The 18665-nt window shown below is 36.5% G+C and overlaps 1 protein-coding gene across 3 annotated transcripts in view; it reads right to left on the reverse strand.

Annotated features, from left to right (window-relative positions):
- Positions 1-18665, reverse strand: part of PDS5A (PDS5 cohesin associated factor A) — a 78177-nt gene that overhangs the window by 38161 nt on the left and 21351 nt on the right. For all 3 annotated transcript variants that reach the window (XM_054294886.1, XM_054294878.1, XM_054294893.1), the window contains exons 3-9: positions 8951-9154; positions 8436-8522; positions 7550-7647; positions 6934-7060; positions 3548-3628; positions 1978-2118; positions 791-906 (exon numbers count right to left, since the gene is read on the reverse strand). In XM_054294886.1, the coding sequence (XP_054150861.1) occupies positions 791-906; positions 1978-2118; positions 3548-3628; positions 6934-7060; positions 7550-7647; positions 8436-8522; positions 8951-9154 (854 nt within the window). The remainder of the gene's footprint in view (positions 1-790; positions 907-1977; positions 2119-3547; positions 3629-6933; positions 7061-7549; positions 7648-8435; positions 8523-8950; positions 9155-18665) is intronic.

The following is an 18665-nucleotide window of genomic DNA, read 5'->3' on the forward strand; positions in this document are numbered from 1 at the left end:
AGGGATAGAAGATAATGAATGTTAATTTTTAATTAGCTTTGCAAATCAGTACTATTCTCTATGTAGTAACATGTGTTGATAGTACGTTCTGTTAACTATTAGAATACTTTTATATGGCAAAATTAGAGAATATAAAGGTTTTGAATTTATCTCAATAATGTACCTCATACAAATATTTGTTATTTCTTGTGAAATTCAGTCAGGACTAAAATTAAAGAATGAATATGGTGTATGTAGATAAAATGTTGACCCAATGGATTTTGCCCACTGACTTCTGAACACAGGTCTCCATACAACATCGATTGCGTGTGTGTATGTACACACACGCACACACGAAATTACAGAAATGTAAACTGGCATCACCAGGAACCATTTGAAAATGTTCTCTTTTTAAAAGATTATGAACTTCTACATTTATGTAAAAGAAAGTATCTCTTCACTCAGAAAGGTAAATGCCAAGCAAAACAGAGCTGCAGATACAGCAGAACAGTATGAAATTTCAGACAATGCTGGCATAGCTATTGTGTAAATTCTGCTATGCATACAATGTGCTGTCTGTCTAACTCATATGGCCATAGCTGATAGCAATATAGGCGTGGTCTTTCAGGCTTCTTCCTTCTGAAATATAACTGTATGCAGTTTCCTGCTTTGATGATTTAATAAGGAACTCGTTCAAATATAAACAGTTATATTCTCTAGAAAGACAATGAAAAATGCAATACTGTAAGAAAACAGAAAAAAGGACATCAAAAAAGAACAGAACTTCAGAACTCTATCCCTCTCCTCTTACCGCCCAAGAAAGCACTGCCAAAGAGGTCGATTTTGTGTGGCCAGATCAGAATCTTTGGAGCCAAAGAGTTTCGCCAGAAGTCGAACAACAGCCAAACGTTCTTCTCCATCATTGCTCTAAAAATCAAAATATGAAAAAGGAACAGTAAATCATTATCTGTAGTATCTTAGTAATTATTTTATTTCTGTTTTTTTTAACAGTTAGATTAAAAACTGAGTTTGAAAGTATTTCTGATAATCCTCGCTCTCTTTGATTACCTTATAGGATTCATATGAGACAAAATATACAAATATACATATTAAGCTAATGCATTACAGACACTGAATAGATGGCTGTGCTTTTAAAGAATCTTCTTTTCAGCAATAAAAACCCATACACAGTACTCTAATATACATCTGACAAAACAAACAATTAATTATTTGTTTTAAAACATTTTTAAGACTATTTTATGTGTGTGGAAAAGACACCAATTAAGATGTTATAAACACATATGCACTAATGAAAGCCACATGTAATTTCACCAAATACCTATTTCTTGGTTACTTTTGTTTGTTGCAACCATAGCCTACATGTACATCCACACATGCAAAATTATTTCTTTTGTCCACTTACCATCTCAAGAAAGACAAACAGCTTTTTAATTAAAACCCCCACAGACTTCCAAATCAGGACAAATTAACTGTTTTCAAAGATTCAAATCAGTCAGCTAACTTATTAGCTGACAACAACAAATCTGATAAAATATTAGGAAATACTTCCCCTATTATTAAAGCATTATTTTATAAAAGAAAATTCGGTAAATCAATACTGAAGCTAACACATTTGCATTTCATAAGATAAGCCAACCACAGTCTAATTACTTTATAAATTTTGGGTGCAATCCAAAGATTAAGTACATAAAGCTTTTGCATTAGACTGCATTAATTTATCATTATAATGATTATATATGTTGTGTGTGCATAATACATGTTTGCAAGCACAATAAGCACATAATTGCATACTAATTTCCAATATCCTTTCTTTAATATTATATTTACCTTCAAAATAAAGCAATAAATACAGAATTTTTATTTCCCTAGTAGAACACTTATTAAATCTACTGTTCTGCACTCTTAATAAAACAAAAATTTTTAACAAAACATTTAACAAAAATTTTACTGACTGTCCAAAGCTACATTGTAACCCACCTTCAGCTTGAATTCCAGCTGTGGCATGACAGACAGCAATAAGTGAGGATCTATGGCAAAAAGCTCTTGTATCAAGTCAAACACATGTTCTGATAAGTCACTTACTGAAGACTTTCCCAGTACCAGAACCTGGTTAAAAAACTAAAATACAAACAATATTATGTAGTATATTTTAGTTCATTAATGCAAACATTATTTTAAAAAATTCTTTTAATGTAGTATCATTAATGGTTTTATACTTATGGAAGGCATTCAAAGCACAATTTCTTCACTACATCAAAGCATTTCACCCTTACAATTTTGGCTCAAGGAAATTAAAAACATCCTTCCCAGTTCAGTTTTATTAACTCTATCAAGGGAGTTTAATACATGACAATTTGATAATTTCAAATCTCAGTAACTATCTCACAAGCAAAATTAACAAGTAATAAAAGACTTGTTAACTTAAAATGCATATTCATCCAGTAGAACACTGAACAAAAAAACCCCAGTGCTTTTAAAAAATTATCTTATAACTGAAGCCCAATCCAACTGAAGATCATCAAATACTGAAAATAAAGGTCCTCTGCTTCAAATCCGTTTTAAAGAATGTCAGATGTCTTTATATTATGTCTTGCAATGTTTGATGGCTAATGTATCAAGGTCATTAGTGATCTAACAGAAACAAATCAAAGTAGCCTAAATTATGAATTATTTATTTTTGGATTTATATAAAGTATATTAAAATTTAATACTTCCTATTAGATATTGTGTGTTAATATTATCTCAGCAGTGCAAATGTAATAGCAAAAAAAGCTATTACACACTTGAAAAAGAAAGTAAGGGGAATAATATTAACTCAACTCAAGGTTACTTCATGTACTATCCTGTTTTCATATACGACTAATTACAAAGCTTAAAAAACCAGGAGAATGTGGTAACTGTTAGTCAGACACCTTGAGCTTTTAAATACTTCTTGAATAATCTTTTATGAATCTGCCTAATTCCCTTTTAAATTACTCTGAATTTTATTAATTCTATTGGCTTCAGCACCAAGGAAAGGCAACAGAATGGATCAGAACACATTGATCAAAGACTGCAGTAGCTGTATTAATGTGCAGAACATACAACATATTCAACAAGAAGGAACTGTAATTTGAAGGAAGCCTTGTAAAAAGCATAGCTTTTTACTCTTCGTGACTACAAGTCATAGCAAGTTTAGGAGGGGAAAGAAAATCTAGCAAAGAGCCGGTAGGCTGAAACACTTCATCTTGAAGCTTGGTATGAAATAAGGCTGCCTGGACATATGAACTATTCATAATTCCTTTTGTTCTAACAGAATTTTTAGTGGTCAGCTATTTTCACAGATTTAGGCTTAATATTAGAATGAGATGGATAAAAATTAATTTCCTCGCTTATTTGAAATACTCCACACACGTTACAACCAAGCCAACAATATCCTATTTGGAAAACTGCAGTAGGTTCTATAAACAATACTTAAAAGAATAAAAATGCCCATAAAATCTCCAGTAAATGAAGACAGTAACAAGAACACTTATTACTTGCAGGTAACATGGATTAAATTACATACATTGGCAATACATGGTTCAATGGTCTGGACCGTCCTTTTCAACAGGACTTTTGCGAGATCAAACGCTTGTTTGTTAAGGTTCTGAAATAAAGAAAATATAACAAAATTTTACAGAGTTTTCACACACAATGGCAGATTTTGAAGAAACATTATCATTCCTGAATACTCTGAAAATTAACGTGCACCAAATCCGGCACTGAAGAGTGAATGAATTTAAATTAATATTTAAATGTGGTTTTGTCTGCCCCTCACACACTCATTAAAGATACACTCTGTGGCAAGTTCAGCCTTGTCTGGAGAGTAAAACTGGGCACTGACTTCTCCACAAATTGCATCATATGCTCTGAGATAGCCCACAATGAGACTACACAAAGCACCTACACTTGGGAAGAGGTAGCAGTTAACTTTCCAAGTAAGCATTTGACTGTAACATGACAAAGGTGAACACTGATATATTGCTCTTGAGCAAGAAAAAGAATATCTGAAAAATTTTTCTGCCCAAGTCTGTACAAGTCCCATATCATCTAAGGATTAATGCAGCTTGGATGGGAAAAATGATATGGATGAGCTGATTGCCCTGAAAACTACAAATCACTGCAGACAAAATGCAGGTAAAACCTAGGGATGACTGATTCTTGGAAATATGGTATTTGGCAAATCTACACTGAGAACAACTACCTCGTGTTCTTTTAATTAATGAGATGACAAAGACAGTTCATCAACAGATAGTAAAGAGAAACAAGGTGGCCAAAGGCTCAAACAAATATTTCTTCAGTCACCAAAGCACTAAACTGATGTCTCGTTATAGAAGACAGACATATTTGTATGAATTCTTCTCAAAGAATATCCCAAGACTTTCTTCCCAAACCCAGCCATGATTAAAACCTTGTTGACTGGTATGCAGGTATAAAACTGAAGGACTGTGAATCTCAAACTTTAAAATACATTTTCTATGGAACTTCAATTCGGATTCTTCCACATAACCAAACCAACAACCCAAATAAACACACAAACACAGAACACCACAATAACGAAGAACCAAACACCAAAACAGCCTAGAAAAGTAATATGTAACTTAATAAAACAAATCAACTACTTCAACTATTAGGAGAAAAGAAACCCTGTCTGGATAACTCAAGCCATAGAACATACAGAAGAAAATATAGATTTTTAACACATGAAAATGTTTTTAAGGAATAACTTATGTAAGACTGGGAAGAAAAATATTCACTGAACAGCACTACTTTTAAAGTTAATATAAGGAACTGCAGTTTGAGGCCACAGGTCAAAATGTGAGCAAAATGTGACGTGATACTGCTACTGAAAACCTGAATTTAATAGATGAGTCACATTAGCACACACAGAGAACAATGTACACCACACCATCACTTTACTAAGAACAGATGTATAAATTAATACAATCTAGATTCAGAGGTACACTGTATATCATGTCTGATTAAAAAAACACCACCTCAGACTGCATTATCCAAACCACATTATTTCAGCTTCTTTACAAGGACAAACTTCCATCTAGTCTTGCCAGACTGATATTTTTCTTATGTCATAGCAGAGAATGACTGGTAATTTGAATGCTCTGCACAGACCCAGAAGTATTGCTATTGCATGCATTCTACAAGAAAATCAACTGTTCTCTTAAGGCTACAGTGCTTCGGATTTACATATCTAAAGGCAAGCAATATAATCACAGAATTTTCTTGCAGATCTGTTCATGAAAGGAGAACACAGTTACAATAGTCAAACTCCCATAGGCAGCTCAGACAGAAGAACTTTCTGGTTGTTCTTTTTTTTTTTTTTTGAACTACCATGGTAAAGCAGTCATTTAAGTGCTGTTGTTACAGGGAACAAAGAAAGTAACACAGACTGACATACTGACCAAATGACAATACTGAGCACTGCCTACAGGACATTTTTTGCTCAGTCATGACCAAGAGCCAGTAAGAATGGCACCAATCCTCTAAGTGACATTAAATATGCATTACAGCCCAATATTTACACCAAGTTTGTCTCCCTCTCTATCAGAGCCTCACTTGACAACTTTCTTCATTAGGCAAAACTATAACAACATTAATGTTAAAGGATCATATTCACTTTTACTTTACTTTATTGTGACTACTAAATCAAGTAGTCACAACACAATGTTAAGATGTACAAGGTTTTACTGGGCCTTTACCCTCAGAGCAATGCCCATCATTGTTAACAGCATCACCTCAGACCACCACCCTGTACTTCCACTCCTTATATCTACTTGCCTGTAATTTATTAGAAGCAACTTAGAAAGAACAGTGTGTTTTCACAAGGACTCTTGTTAGAAGAGGCTCTCTGTGTTAGCAGTTTCAGCAAGACATTATCTCATTGCTGTCAATAAAAATGATTTGATAGAATGGCATTCCTGTCTCATGATTACGATAGAAGGAATGCAAACTCATCTCAGGCAATAGATACTTTTATAAGCTTGATGGGATTTCACAGGTAAATGACAATGGCCATACTAATACTGATTTAATTGTCTAGTCATGGATGGACATGCCTTAATTTTTGTAATTATTTTAAATCGACAAATGAGCAAACAGAAACATATACTTGATAATCTGAGCGCAGTTCATCTCCTCTTATTAATAACTGGAATAGTGCTCCATACTTATCAAAAACAGTACTCCATACTAGTACTTACAAGTGTTTTAGGATGGGAATTTCCTTGGTCAGTGTAAGGCATCACCACCATCAGCCTGCATCTCATTTTCCTTTATTTTACAGCTAAAGGAGTTGTGTTTATTCACTTTTTAACTTTATTAAGGCATTAGAGTGAAGGTACTTTAAAAGTTCAAGTGCAGTCCCAGTGATCCCCTCTTCAAGGAACATACAATTCCTCTAGGAAGGGGAGTGTTCCTTATAAGTGAATTAAATGAAGAAAGACAATGGAAGGGGTGGGAAGCACAACTAGAAAGGTGCAGTGAAGTCTGACTGTTCTCTGGGGAGAACAGAAAGACACCACACAAATCTTGGGAATATCTTTCCCCTGCCGTCCTTCTTTTAAATTCAAAAATATTAAATATCTTCTCTATTAAAAAAACCCAACATATCCAAAAAGTGAAACAACCAACTACCTACAATCCTCAAGATACAATGTTTTCCGATTATATTTGCTTGAAAACACTTTATTTGTGTTTCAGTGAGGTGGCACAATCTCTCTGTAACAAATAATCTAGACACAGCTAATCAACAGCACCAGGTAACCCCCAAATGAATGTGAGAAAATAAAACAGTCACAATAGCTAAAGTGTAAAAAGAGATAAACAACATGCAGAAGGCAGTAAGTATACTGTTATAATAACAATAATTCTATGATAACATTTTACTTGGCAGACCTTGTGTGCAGGAATGAGGTTAATCAAAATTGAGTCCAGCAGCTCCTGAGTTACTCCATCGCCTTCCATGATGATAGAACTCATCAAATCCAGCATATGCATTTGTACCTTCTGGTTGTGGCTATTACTAAGATCATAAAGAATATTTTCAATATTAAATTGGCAGACTCGGACAAATACTAACAGTATGATCAAGAAACACCATCAAATGTTGTTCAGTTTCCTCTCCATTAAACTCTCCAAATCTCAAAACTATTTCATGTGCCTTTCTTCTCTTATAGAAAGGTTCAAAAAATCTAGAACAATCTAGCTCTGCTTTAAGACAATCAAAATTAAAAAAAGAACAATAACAACCAATACAAAAATGTAGATAAACTAATAGGAAAGAAATATACTGCTGTAACATGGACAGCAAATTTTAAAGCATCTACTTTCAGACACACACCCCTCCATAATGCCAGCAGTTCACACTCATTTGCTTTCCCAGTAGCTCCTCATTTAGGGAAATAAAGACTTCTGTTCAGACATATTTATCTGTAGACTATGCCATGATTCAGTCTACTCCCAAACCTGATGATATTTTGACAATTAATATAATGAAAATTATTCAACTTACTTGATAACTGAAAAAAGAGTCCTAAAAAGCTGAATAAAAATGTCATTGCAATCTTCCAACTCAAAGCAGATGTTGTAAGATTTGACCCAAGCTAAATTCTAAAACAAAAATGAGGATATTTAGGCTAGTACAACTTCACATTAAGTAACAGAAACATAATCATGTTAGCTATGGTTTTTTTTCTATTTAAGGAAAAATAATATACAATAGATGTAAGGACTTTGGGGGAAGAGACTGGATATTTGCTTTGCATATAAAGAGCTCCTAACACAGGGGGAGCAAGATATATCCAGAAAACTCTAAATACAGAATGATATGATTTCTTAAGTATGAAAGACAATTGACAGAACTTGTTAATATAATAAGACCTTATTTTTTCTTCATGCTATGAAACAATACAATTTTAAACATCATGTTTTAAACACCAAGTATCTTGTTTACAAATGAGATACTATTTCTAAAAGCACATTGAACCCCACCACTCTGTTCTTGTCAAGAGTAAAATGTTTTGCAATGTTTTTAAAGCAAAAATCTTACATTCCTCCTCCCATCACCAATATAGGCACATTGGCATTTTAATCAGCATTTGAGATTTTTCTCTCTTGATAAAAAACCCCCAATGCGTGGAATTGTAATATAAAGGCTAAATTTCAATACATACCAATTGTTTAGACAATTGGTCCTCCACTACAGATTAACAAACTTATTAAACACAAACAGCACTAAAAGCACTAAAATATGCAATTCACTGAACTTTAATGAGACTGGTGTGATTTACAGAATAGAAGAAATTTGCCAGGCATACTGGCACATGAGGAGAACTGATTACACTTCTTAGGTTTACCGATCTAATACCATCTACTGAAAGTTATAAGTATTGTGTTACCTCTAACAAGTAAAAGTATCTGTTAAATTGAGGGCTCTTCGTGTCCTCCAAGCCTTTTAATTGTCTTGTAATAAACAAGAATATGTCCTGTCAAAAAACAAAGTTTACAAGCTTGACTCAGCAGAAGATGAAAATACAATCCTTTAGTAGTGACATCTATCCACATTTTCAAATTCATAATGTGAGAACATCAAATTGTCTTTTTTAGGCATTGACAGAAAGCTATCACCAACACAGATACTGGCCATCTAGCATTCCTTTACACACCTCTGGCCCTTAAGTATTGCACTCACTTACAGGATTAAAGCAACTTCTCTTTAATAAAACTAAAAATCAGTATACATGGGAATAAAAACATTTTTCTGTTAATTTTTGGGGTTTTTTGTTGGCGGCGGTGGAGGGGAGACTGTTTGGTTTGTTTGGGTTTGGTTTGGTTTTTTTTAAGGGGGCAGTTGATATTTTCTTCAGTAAGAATAAGGTAGGAGAAAAGCCTTTATCTTATGAGGGATTTTTACCTTAAGTTTGTCATGGGAAGTATATGGAGCTTCAGGAGCATAGATACGAAAGATATCAGCCAAGCAACATGCTACAAGGAGGCGCACATCTTTATTGGGATTCCTGAGGAAGAATTCAGAGGCAAGGTGCAAGGCTAATGGGAGATACTGCTGCTTCTCATCTTCTGAGTCCTGGTCCATATCCATGAAGGTTTTCACCACCATCTGAAAAACACCAGAAAAAAAAACTGAGTTCTTTCTGCTTTTATTTCTTATACTAAATAAAACTTTTTAAAAGGATGCAGTGCTATCAATACATCTTCTGCTGAATAATCACAATTAGTACTTGAATTTTTTTGTTAGGACAAATATCAGAAAAAGGGAAGTGTTAATCTGATACTTAGAGGTTTATTGAACTCAATAATTTAGATTAAAACATGTTTAGATTAACCATGTTGCAGTTCTGCTTATTTTGTCGATGTTGGCCTGAGGTACAGCACAGAAACTGCTGTGCACAGATGAGGTTGGAGATGGCAGCACCCCCTCCCCAAGCAGTTCCATTGCAATTCCAAGTGAGGACTCACCTCAGTATGAATGGTGTGAGGGGCTGTAAACCATCTGGCCTAACACATGGCTACAGTACACTGCAGCTGCCTTAGAGCTGTGCCAGGACCAGAGCAGCCTAAGAGGCCACTCTCAACACTCTGCCTCTACTGAGGCACAGACTTCACAAAATACTTTACATGCACAATCTTTCTATCCAGTTTAAACAAACTAGATACTGGATAATTTAATCCCTCGTGTAAAATAAGTCTTAACACTGCAGATCTCTCTTTCTGCATATTTAGAGCTGCATCTTTAGACTTATTAACATAATGTAATAAATTAACCACATGGTTTCCTTGTTTCTTCTAGCACAGCTAAGAACTACTAATTCCTATGAAATGCCACCAAATTCGTTTATTTTTTATTATTATACAACCCCGGTTAATTGAAACTTCTCAACGTAATGATTTGGCAAAACTGAAAGGAAGAATTTAGTCTGAAGTAATAAAAAGTTGCAGATTTTAATTTTAGAATAGTATTTGTTAAAACATGAAGATGACTTCAAGGATGTTAGCACAGAACAGGCAGACATGCCAGAGACTCTAAGAATGACCTTAGTGAAATCAATCTTTGTGTTCCATTCCTCCATGTCACTTGAGCATCATTGAGTTAAAACTGAAGGACAGCCACACTGTACACCAACAGGATTTGGTATGCCCACTACAGACACACTATACACAGTGCACAAAATGAAGAGATACCAGGGAGAACAAAGAATGAGAAATCTTGATGGGTCAAATTCACCTCTAAAACAATAATAGTAAAACACAAAAGAAGACTGAGCTCACACAGCTAATACATCCCTTACTCTAACCAGAATTTTTTTGTTATGGTGTCATTCAAATGATTCTAGAGTTGCTTCCCCATTATTAAGCACATCCATGCTTCCAACATGAAAGTGCTGTATTCCAGCTTTCTCTCCTTCCTGAGTTCTGAAACACAGTTTTAAATTCAGATCTTATAAATTAAAATAAATGTTTGACAGCAATCTCTCCTACAGTACATCACTTTAAAATCCTCCTCCCTTTCCAGAAATGTACAAGTATAATTTGCCACAATTTGCCACAAAGACTAAAAAGAGAAGATAGGAGAAGAGAAAAACCCTACACAACAATAAACAGAAAAAAAGAGAACCTTAAATCTACAGCCCAGAAAAGCACAAATTCTACCTTATTGGTCTGTTTCCTTACAAATATTCTTAAGCTATGTTTTAAAGTCCTAGCTGAAAGCACAAAACCATTCTTGTACTGACAACTCAGGTCTGCCTGCTACAGGGCCTTTTGTTGCTGTGTCCTGGGGTGCATCAGGCACAGCATCACCAGCTGGTCAAGGGGGGGACTGTCCTGCTCTGCACTGGGGTAGCCTCCACTGGAGTCCTGGATATAGTCAGAAATTGATCTGCTAAAATAATCTGCTAATGAAACCGAAAACCTAAAATAAACTCTACAGATACAAAAGGCTAAAGTCCAAATAATTTAATGTTTTGAATGTCCAAACTGGAAACCACTCATTAACATGCTAAGACAAAAAATGTGATCAAATTGTAACAGGAATTCACTACTTTTTCAGACTACAGTAGTGCTGTCTGATGTCTGGCTATACAGTTGAAACTATTTTGAACACTAATACTCATTTATATAAAAAGCATACAGACTTAGCAGCTTTCAGAACAAAAAATCTGTTACTGTATTCTGTGCAAAAAGCAAGAGACAGAAAAATATTCTTTAATAATAATAATAATGTAGCATCATCCATTCCTTTCCAAACAATTAAGCAGTCAATTTAAACACTAATTCTAGCAAATGTAAACAGAATACAGCTATGCACATTTATGATTAAATTAATTCTGCATCACTTTTGATTGAATGCATCTCCATTAATTTGTCACATACTAGTACTTTAGTTAGCTTGAAAAAATAAAGTATTAGAACTACTCTGGAAATTGACATTATTGCCACTTTGACCACAGTACCCTGAAATTCTAATTATCAGAGCAAAATTTTACTCTCCAGGCTCTGCAAACCAGAAAGTGAAATGACACGATTGTAACACTGAAACAATGCAAATGTCTTCGTTCAAACTTGCAAGAACAGCTAAATGAAGACTGCCAAAGTCACTCTCAGCATGTTAGGAACATACTGGAAAGTTAAAGCTTTCAGGAAGGTGTTCATCTGATTCTATCAACCATGCAGTCTGCAAGCCAGCCTAGGTTATCCTTTCACCCACTGGAGAGAAATACACAGACCCTGAGTTCAAGCACAGATGTCTGATGACATCTACAGATGCTGGCTCAGTTTAGCCCTGGAACCCTGCAGCAGCCATGAAAGCAGCTCTGTGCGACTTGAGGCCTGAAGCGAGGCCAGATGAGCAATACCTGCAGCTTCTCGTGGGACTGTCAGCCTTTCTACTGCACTGAAACACACACAGGGCTGCCCAGGGGCTGCTCACACACTGCCCACATCTCACATGCAGCCTGCGTCTGGCCTGCTTCCAAAGACCAAAGCAGCATGGTAGCTCGCCCTGATGTGACTCAGCTGGGGCTCTTGTGCAAGAGCTACGCCTCAGACAGGAATATTAACTTTTGCTGTTCCATCTGTAGGATTCAGGAAAATGATTTGTTGGATCAGGAAGCCCTTCTACTGCTGACAGATACTGATGATTCCAGCAATACAGGGGAGAGAGGTATATAAACACCAAGAGAGGACAGGGTAATCAAATCAGTAGAGAAACTGAAAAGCCTCAAACCAGCACCTGCAGAGAAGCAGGCAGATCCAGAAAAGCCTTGCTGCAGTTGGCAGGACAAGCATAAACCTCCAGGCCAGTCACAGCAGGGGGAAGGCATGTACATGTTGCATTTGTTTTTCTGTTTTTACACCAGCTTATTCACAGGGCTCCAAAGCACTAACATTTAACAACCCTTGGCTTGTAAAAAGACCAAGGAAAAATACTCAGTATTTAAAAAATCCCTTTGCAATCACTGAAAGAAGAAATTCAACCATTTAGAGAATTTGATACCATTTGTTGTAACTGGGATGGTACTGTAAATTAACTTTAGTACTAGGATTAAATACAAAAGATATTTGAAAGTAAAACTTATCCAAATGGATGTGAATCCAGATGACACTTCAAGAGCTAGAACAATTCAAGGAGAGATGCCAAGAAAAGGCTGAAATCACAGCAGACTCAAATAATGCAACTGTCATCAGAGTGTTTTTACATCTTTCCTCACACAATTTAACCAGTACTATAGGTGATTCTTGCCATTAACCATGAACAGTAAATTATATTTTTATCTCAGATCTCACAGTAAAACATAGCAAAATGTTTCACAGACATGTGTCTCTGAAAAAAATACTTCTATGCAGTGCAGATTTAGGATGAGAAGCCTTCATCAGCCCCAGATGCAGCTCCATCTGTCAGCCAGAAGCATCAAACAAATAAGAAAAGAGACACTAAAGTGTGAAGAAAAATAAAAGAAAAACACTCAAATCGGGAGGACCAGATGATTGTTATTTCAAAATCTTTAAATTCCTGACAAATGAAATCACAAATGTAGTACCACATGTTTTGTTGGCTTTGGAATAAGGGAGATACCAACTAAGCAGAAAGCACCAAATATTGACGTAGTCATCTAGAAAGGACTTCTTGCCAATACATCCAATAGGCTGACATCAACAGAATTTTGTAATACAAACCAAACCTGGAACAGGTAAATAAACCCAGAAGTTGAGAAAAACAGGATAACACATAAAAAGACATTACTTTGATAACCCTCATCTCCAAACAGTTCATGCCTTTAATAAAGATAATCAACACCTTACACAAGACTTAGTCTGAGTGTCAAAAACAGCATCACATTGAGACACACAGAAATTGAGAAGCTTAAAAGAGAAGAAAATTTTGCTACCATTGTCTCCTTAGCCCCTTCCTAAAGTGATAAACTGAAAGAATCTTTTGGAACCAAATGCATTGATTGGTGGAGAATGGTATTATAACTGACCCTATTACCATACTATAACTGTGGTATGACAAGTAGGAATTGATGGTGATGGCACAGTTACAGAATGGTAACAGAGGACAGGATACTACATGAGAAGAGGAGAAATACCAAAAAATCACCATTGGTAAATTGTCATATGCTTAGTGCTTAAATTCAAGATTGTATTCAGCTGCCTTATCTGCTGTAAACATAGAAAAGAAAGATGGATATTAAGTAAGTAGTTATAAGAATTTATGAGCCAACTGCAGGCCATGTACACAAAAACAATGCAAATGCAATTGCAGGATGACAAAAGAAGGAAGGGAAAATAACCAGCAATACAAGTCATGAAATGCTAAAAATACTAAATGTTGATTGGAAGCACATTACTTAGTCCTGATTATCCTCACTAATTAAAAAAAAATTAAAAATGACACAGGTACAGAATGTATTTGCCAAAGGAGTCTCAAATGCTTTTTCTTGTAAGGAGACATTTACCAGACTGTGCTAATTAAAAACAACAGCTGAAAACCTTTCTTTGGAGCCAGTACTGTTTAATATCTTTATCAATGATCTGGACTAAGGGATTGAGTGCACTCTCAGGAAATTCAGATGACACTGAGTTGGTTGGGAGTGTTGATCTTCTGGAGGACACAGAGGCTCTGCAGAAGGATCTGGACAGGACAAACTGGTGGGCCAAGGCTAATGAGGTTCAACAAGGCCCCTGCCAGGTCCTGCAGGGTCACAGCAAGCCCAGGCAGTGCTCCAGGCTGGGGCAGTGGCTGGAATGTGGCCCAGTGGAAAAGGAGCTGGGAGTGCTGGTCCACAGGCAGCTGACCATGAGCCAGTGAGGGCCCAGGTGGCCAAGGAGCCAATGGCATCCTGGCCTGTGTCAGCAACAGTGTGGCCAGCAGGACCAGGGCAGTGACTGTCCTGCTATATTTGGCACTGGGGAAGCCACACCCTGAATCCTGTTTCCAATTCTGGGCCCCTCAGTTCAGGGAAGATTTTAAAGTGCTGGAGCAAGTCCAGAGAAGGGCAATGTCCCATTTTCACTACAAATTCTTTAATCTATACCCTCTGACAAGACATTTAACTGGCTTTGGATAACCTGTGGAAGGGAAAAAAGAAAATGAAAAGTTGGACAAAAGATGATATAAAGCACATACACTCTGAGGGGCAAAGACTATTTGCTTTCTTCTTGCTTGGAACGAGACGAGGCATCCTTAAAAAGGTCCACCAGAAAAGCAGGCCTCTGCCTCATCCCATGCCTGGTGGTGAGACCACCTTGGCATGGAAAGGAGATGTCACGAGATAGCAAGACTCCAGGCGGTTGCTGATTGTGACAAGAAGTCCGTGGTACAAGGAAGGACTCCGTCTACTCTTCATGAGCTGAAGATTTGATTTTCTAAAGGGTGGTGCCAGACCGAGTGTGGATAATTCTGGGAAGTGTAAATGTATTGGGGATCTGGTAGGAGGAGGAGGGGGGAAGTGGTTCTGTGTAGTTTTCATTTTCCTGGGTTTTTTTTTTTCTCTTCCCTTTGTAGTTTAGTTTTTGTAGTTTAGTTAATAAAGTTTTGTTTTTTTTCCTTTTTCCTTAAGCAGGAGCCTGCTTTGCTTATTTCCGGGTACCACCTCACAGCAGATGCCAGGGAGGGGGGAATTTTCATGGGGGCACTGGCATTGTGCCAGTGTCAAACCTTAACATTTATTTCCGGTCAAACCACGACAACAAAAGATGATATAAAGCATATACACTCTGAGAGGCAAAGACTATTTGCTTTCTTCTTTATATATCCTGCTCACAACCAGAAACCAATGAACAGAGTTTCCAGATGTGATGACAAATGTATCATATGAGATGCAAAGTTGATGCAGGAATAGCTGGTAGCCACAGTGATACCCCCTGATTGGGCAAACAGTTTAACTGGCTGTTCCTCCCCTGGGGACTGACCTGTGCCAGGCTTTTCTTTGGAGTTCTGGTCAACTGACCAATCACAAGCAAAGAAGTCACAAATTGCTAATTTACCACTATTTTCTCATTGGTGAAACAGCATCTTTTGTATTATTTTACTTACATCAAGCAAGTCAGACTATTTTCCAAAATCCTAGCGATTAAATTGATCTGACATGTGAAAAAGCAGAAAGATTGATTACTGCCTGTAATAAAAAGTGTACAGAGCAGACAGTTCATGGATTACTTCAAGTAACTTCCTTGATACACATTTTTAAGTAACTACAAAATGAATTCCAATATCACATAAACAGGACAAGAACTGTAACCAAATTGGGAGAGGGACTGTACAATTACCCACATATCTCTGTAATCAACACACAGCAGAATTCCAGTTCTGTTGTAAAGCTGTAAGATTCCTCGTATTAACATGAGTGGAACAGAAGGGGGAAAACAAGTCAAATAAAATGAGAAAAATCAGATGCCTTAATTCAAAACACTTTTCATGGCACAAATTAGAACATGCTTTTTAAATTGTGCTTCAATATTTCGCTCTGCAAAAATCAGTCATGTATTGATAATCAATCAGATTGACATCTTGGTTACAGCAATTCATGTGGACTGCTGCAAGGCAAAGTTCCAAGAAAGTATGCTTCCCAAGAATGCAGTGGTGCAAAAGCAAGTACAACTCTGTCCTTCCTTCCCAGAAGATAATCCTAATGTGTTACCACTGCACGTAATAAATCCTCTACTCTTTGGCCATGAACAAGCCCATGGGAAAAATCTGGAAAAAACAGATTTATGATGTGCAAAATACTACATGCCTTTTCTTACCTCCACAACCTTGGCAAAATACATTTTGCTCAGAACTGAGTATTTTAGAAAATATCACTGATTTTAAATTTTTACTAAAGCAGGATTTGGAAGATTCAAAACCATTTTTTGTAGACCCTCAGTTCCTTCACCACTGTTATAGGTAACTACATGCAACAGCAATGTGCTTTTTTCCTCCAAGTAAACGCACTTTAAACCCAAGTTTTTTTGTGTGTGTTTAACCAGGTACCACTATGCTTTGTGTAAAACAACCTGCAAGCTCATTTGCATTCACACTACTGCAACAATATGGAATCTTTATAATCTGCAATTTCTTTTGAAATTATGACTATTTGAGTGATCACATGCACCCAAAATCAGAGCTATCTGGAGACAGGTTTGAACTTTGTACTGCTAAGTCTTGGCAAACAGATCTGAATTTCTGTCTGGTTTTGGCTCCATGTGACACAGAGATCCCATTTAACCACCTGCAGCCACCATCTCCTTCTCCCTTTCCTATTACTCACCCTGCCCAGCTTCTGGCCCTGCAGTGCCAGCACACTTGCTGAACAACTCCATGACTGAATTTAATTTACTGATGTGTCCAAAAAGCCTCTTGGGAAAAGGCCCAGATAGTTTTCTGACAGGCAGAGTTAGATTCTAGACACATCTTCACATTCCAGAACCAGTAGACAGAAGGTAGTTGGACTTCAATGGCCAAGACCAGGAAGGGAAGAACTTAAGCCTTTCCAGTGCATAAACTCTTAACAAACAACCCAAGAGAGGCACAAATTCTTAACCTTACTACTGGAAAGCTCAGGAAGCTTGAAATGGGCAGCTATAGATAGCCAAATTCTACTAGATCCCCCGAAAATTTACCCTTACTTCTATCTGGTAAAAACTGACATAAGATGTGATCACCGATCATTTGAAATTGAAGGTCACAGAAATGTGTTGCTACAGTAATTTTCAGAACTTGGATCCAATGTATCAATGAACCTTTTCATTTTAATTTAATAATCTCTTTCCTAGGGTTATATCATCACCTGAGACAGCAGAGGTTTCCAATTTGCTTTTTCAGGCCATCACTTTCTTTGCCTTCCAGGTTCTTATTATTCTCCTCATATCCTCATCTCACACCTTTGGAGGCAAAGGTTCACTACAGCTCCAGCATACAGAGCTGGATATATAATTGCACAGAGTACATTCCCACAGTATGCAAACGAGCACAGGCATCTGATTCACAGAAGGGAAGCACAAGACAGCATTCACTGTCTGGCTCCTTACCCAGCACTAAAATCCATAAGGTTTTTCAACAGAAGCTGTTCAGTCCAAGATTTCATTGAGCAGCCTCAACTGGTGCATCAGAATTCCCTTATTTAGTCCTTTACAACTTCATGAAGTCTTAGTTTTATTTTCTCTCATTATTCCTTACCATGCTTTAATCAACATTAAACCTAAAAGCTCCCACTGGATCAATTCCACTCAAATTATCTAACTTAATACACACTCTCCTTGGCTGTGATGAACAAATCCAACTCACCTCTTCACATTTCCCAAACAGCTAAAAGGTTTTCAAGTGTGCAAAGTACTACCTGACATTAGGTCATGGTATGGTTTGTCACCAACAAAAATTATTTCTTGGTATTTTTTATTTACAAGCGGCTTTGGATGCGTGACAATACTTGGCTACTCAATCCAAGACCTTTTAAAGTTATTTCAATGCAAGAAACATTAAGAAATATTAGTTTGTCTGTATCATATTGCAATCCCTAAGGTATTTTGTTATCCCGGTTTTAAACTGATACACACAATTTTCTATGACACAAACTACAGTCACAGTCAAATCACATATTTTAACCATGCATGTATATTCTTCTCAAATAGTGAAAAGAGTGCTCATATTTATCAGCACATTATGTTTTCATAATCACGCTACTCCCCATCCCTTACACATCTATGACTTTAGTGTGGCGTCACAGCACCAATTTTAATTTTATTTTTTTAAAGTGATTCAGTCCTCAGCAGTACCTAATCTTTATTACTGGAAAGATTTGTAATGGTATTCTTTGCAATTTTCCTGCCAAAGACTAATAATTGTTTAAATACCCTAAGAAGATTCCCAAAGTCACCGTCATTCTCAGAAACTTTGCTTCCACATACATTGGTACATAACAAAAGGATTTTGCAGAGGGACTAAAAAGAGCCTATTTTTTAAATGTCCTAATGATAATTCAGGACATCATCAGTTAGAAGCATTTCCTTAAGAAATCCTCCTCCACTAGCTATAATGGCAAGTATACATGGCTGGGGCAAAACCAAAAAAATTCTTCAAACCTTATTCCCCATGGCCAAGGAGTTTCATTTCCATATGAAGTTTCACA

This window comes from Melozone crissalis, unplaced genomic scaffold, assembly GCF_028551555.1.
Source record: "Melozone crissalis strain CALT ecotype California unplaced genomic scaffold, PUWL_Pcris_2 ptg000006l_1, whole genome shotgun sequence".
Taxonomy (NCBI): domain Eukaryota; kingdom Metazoa; phylum Chordata; class Aves; order Passeriformes; family Passerellidae; genus Melozone; species Melozone crissalis.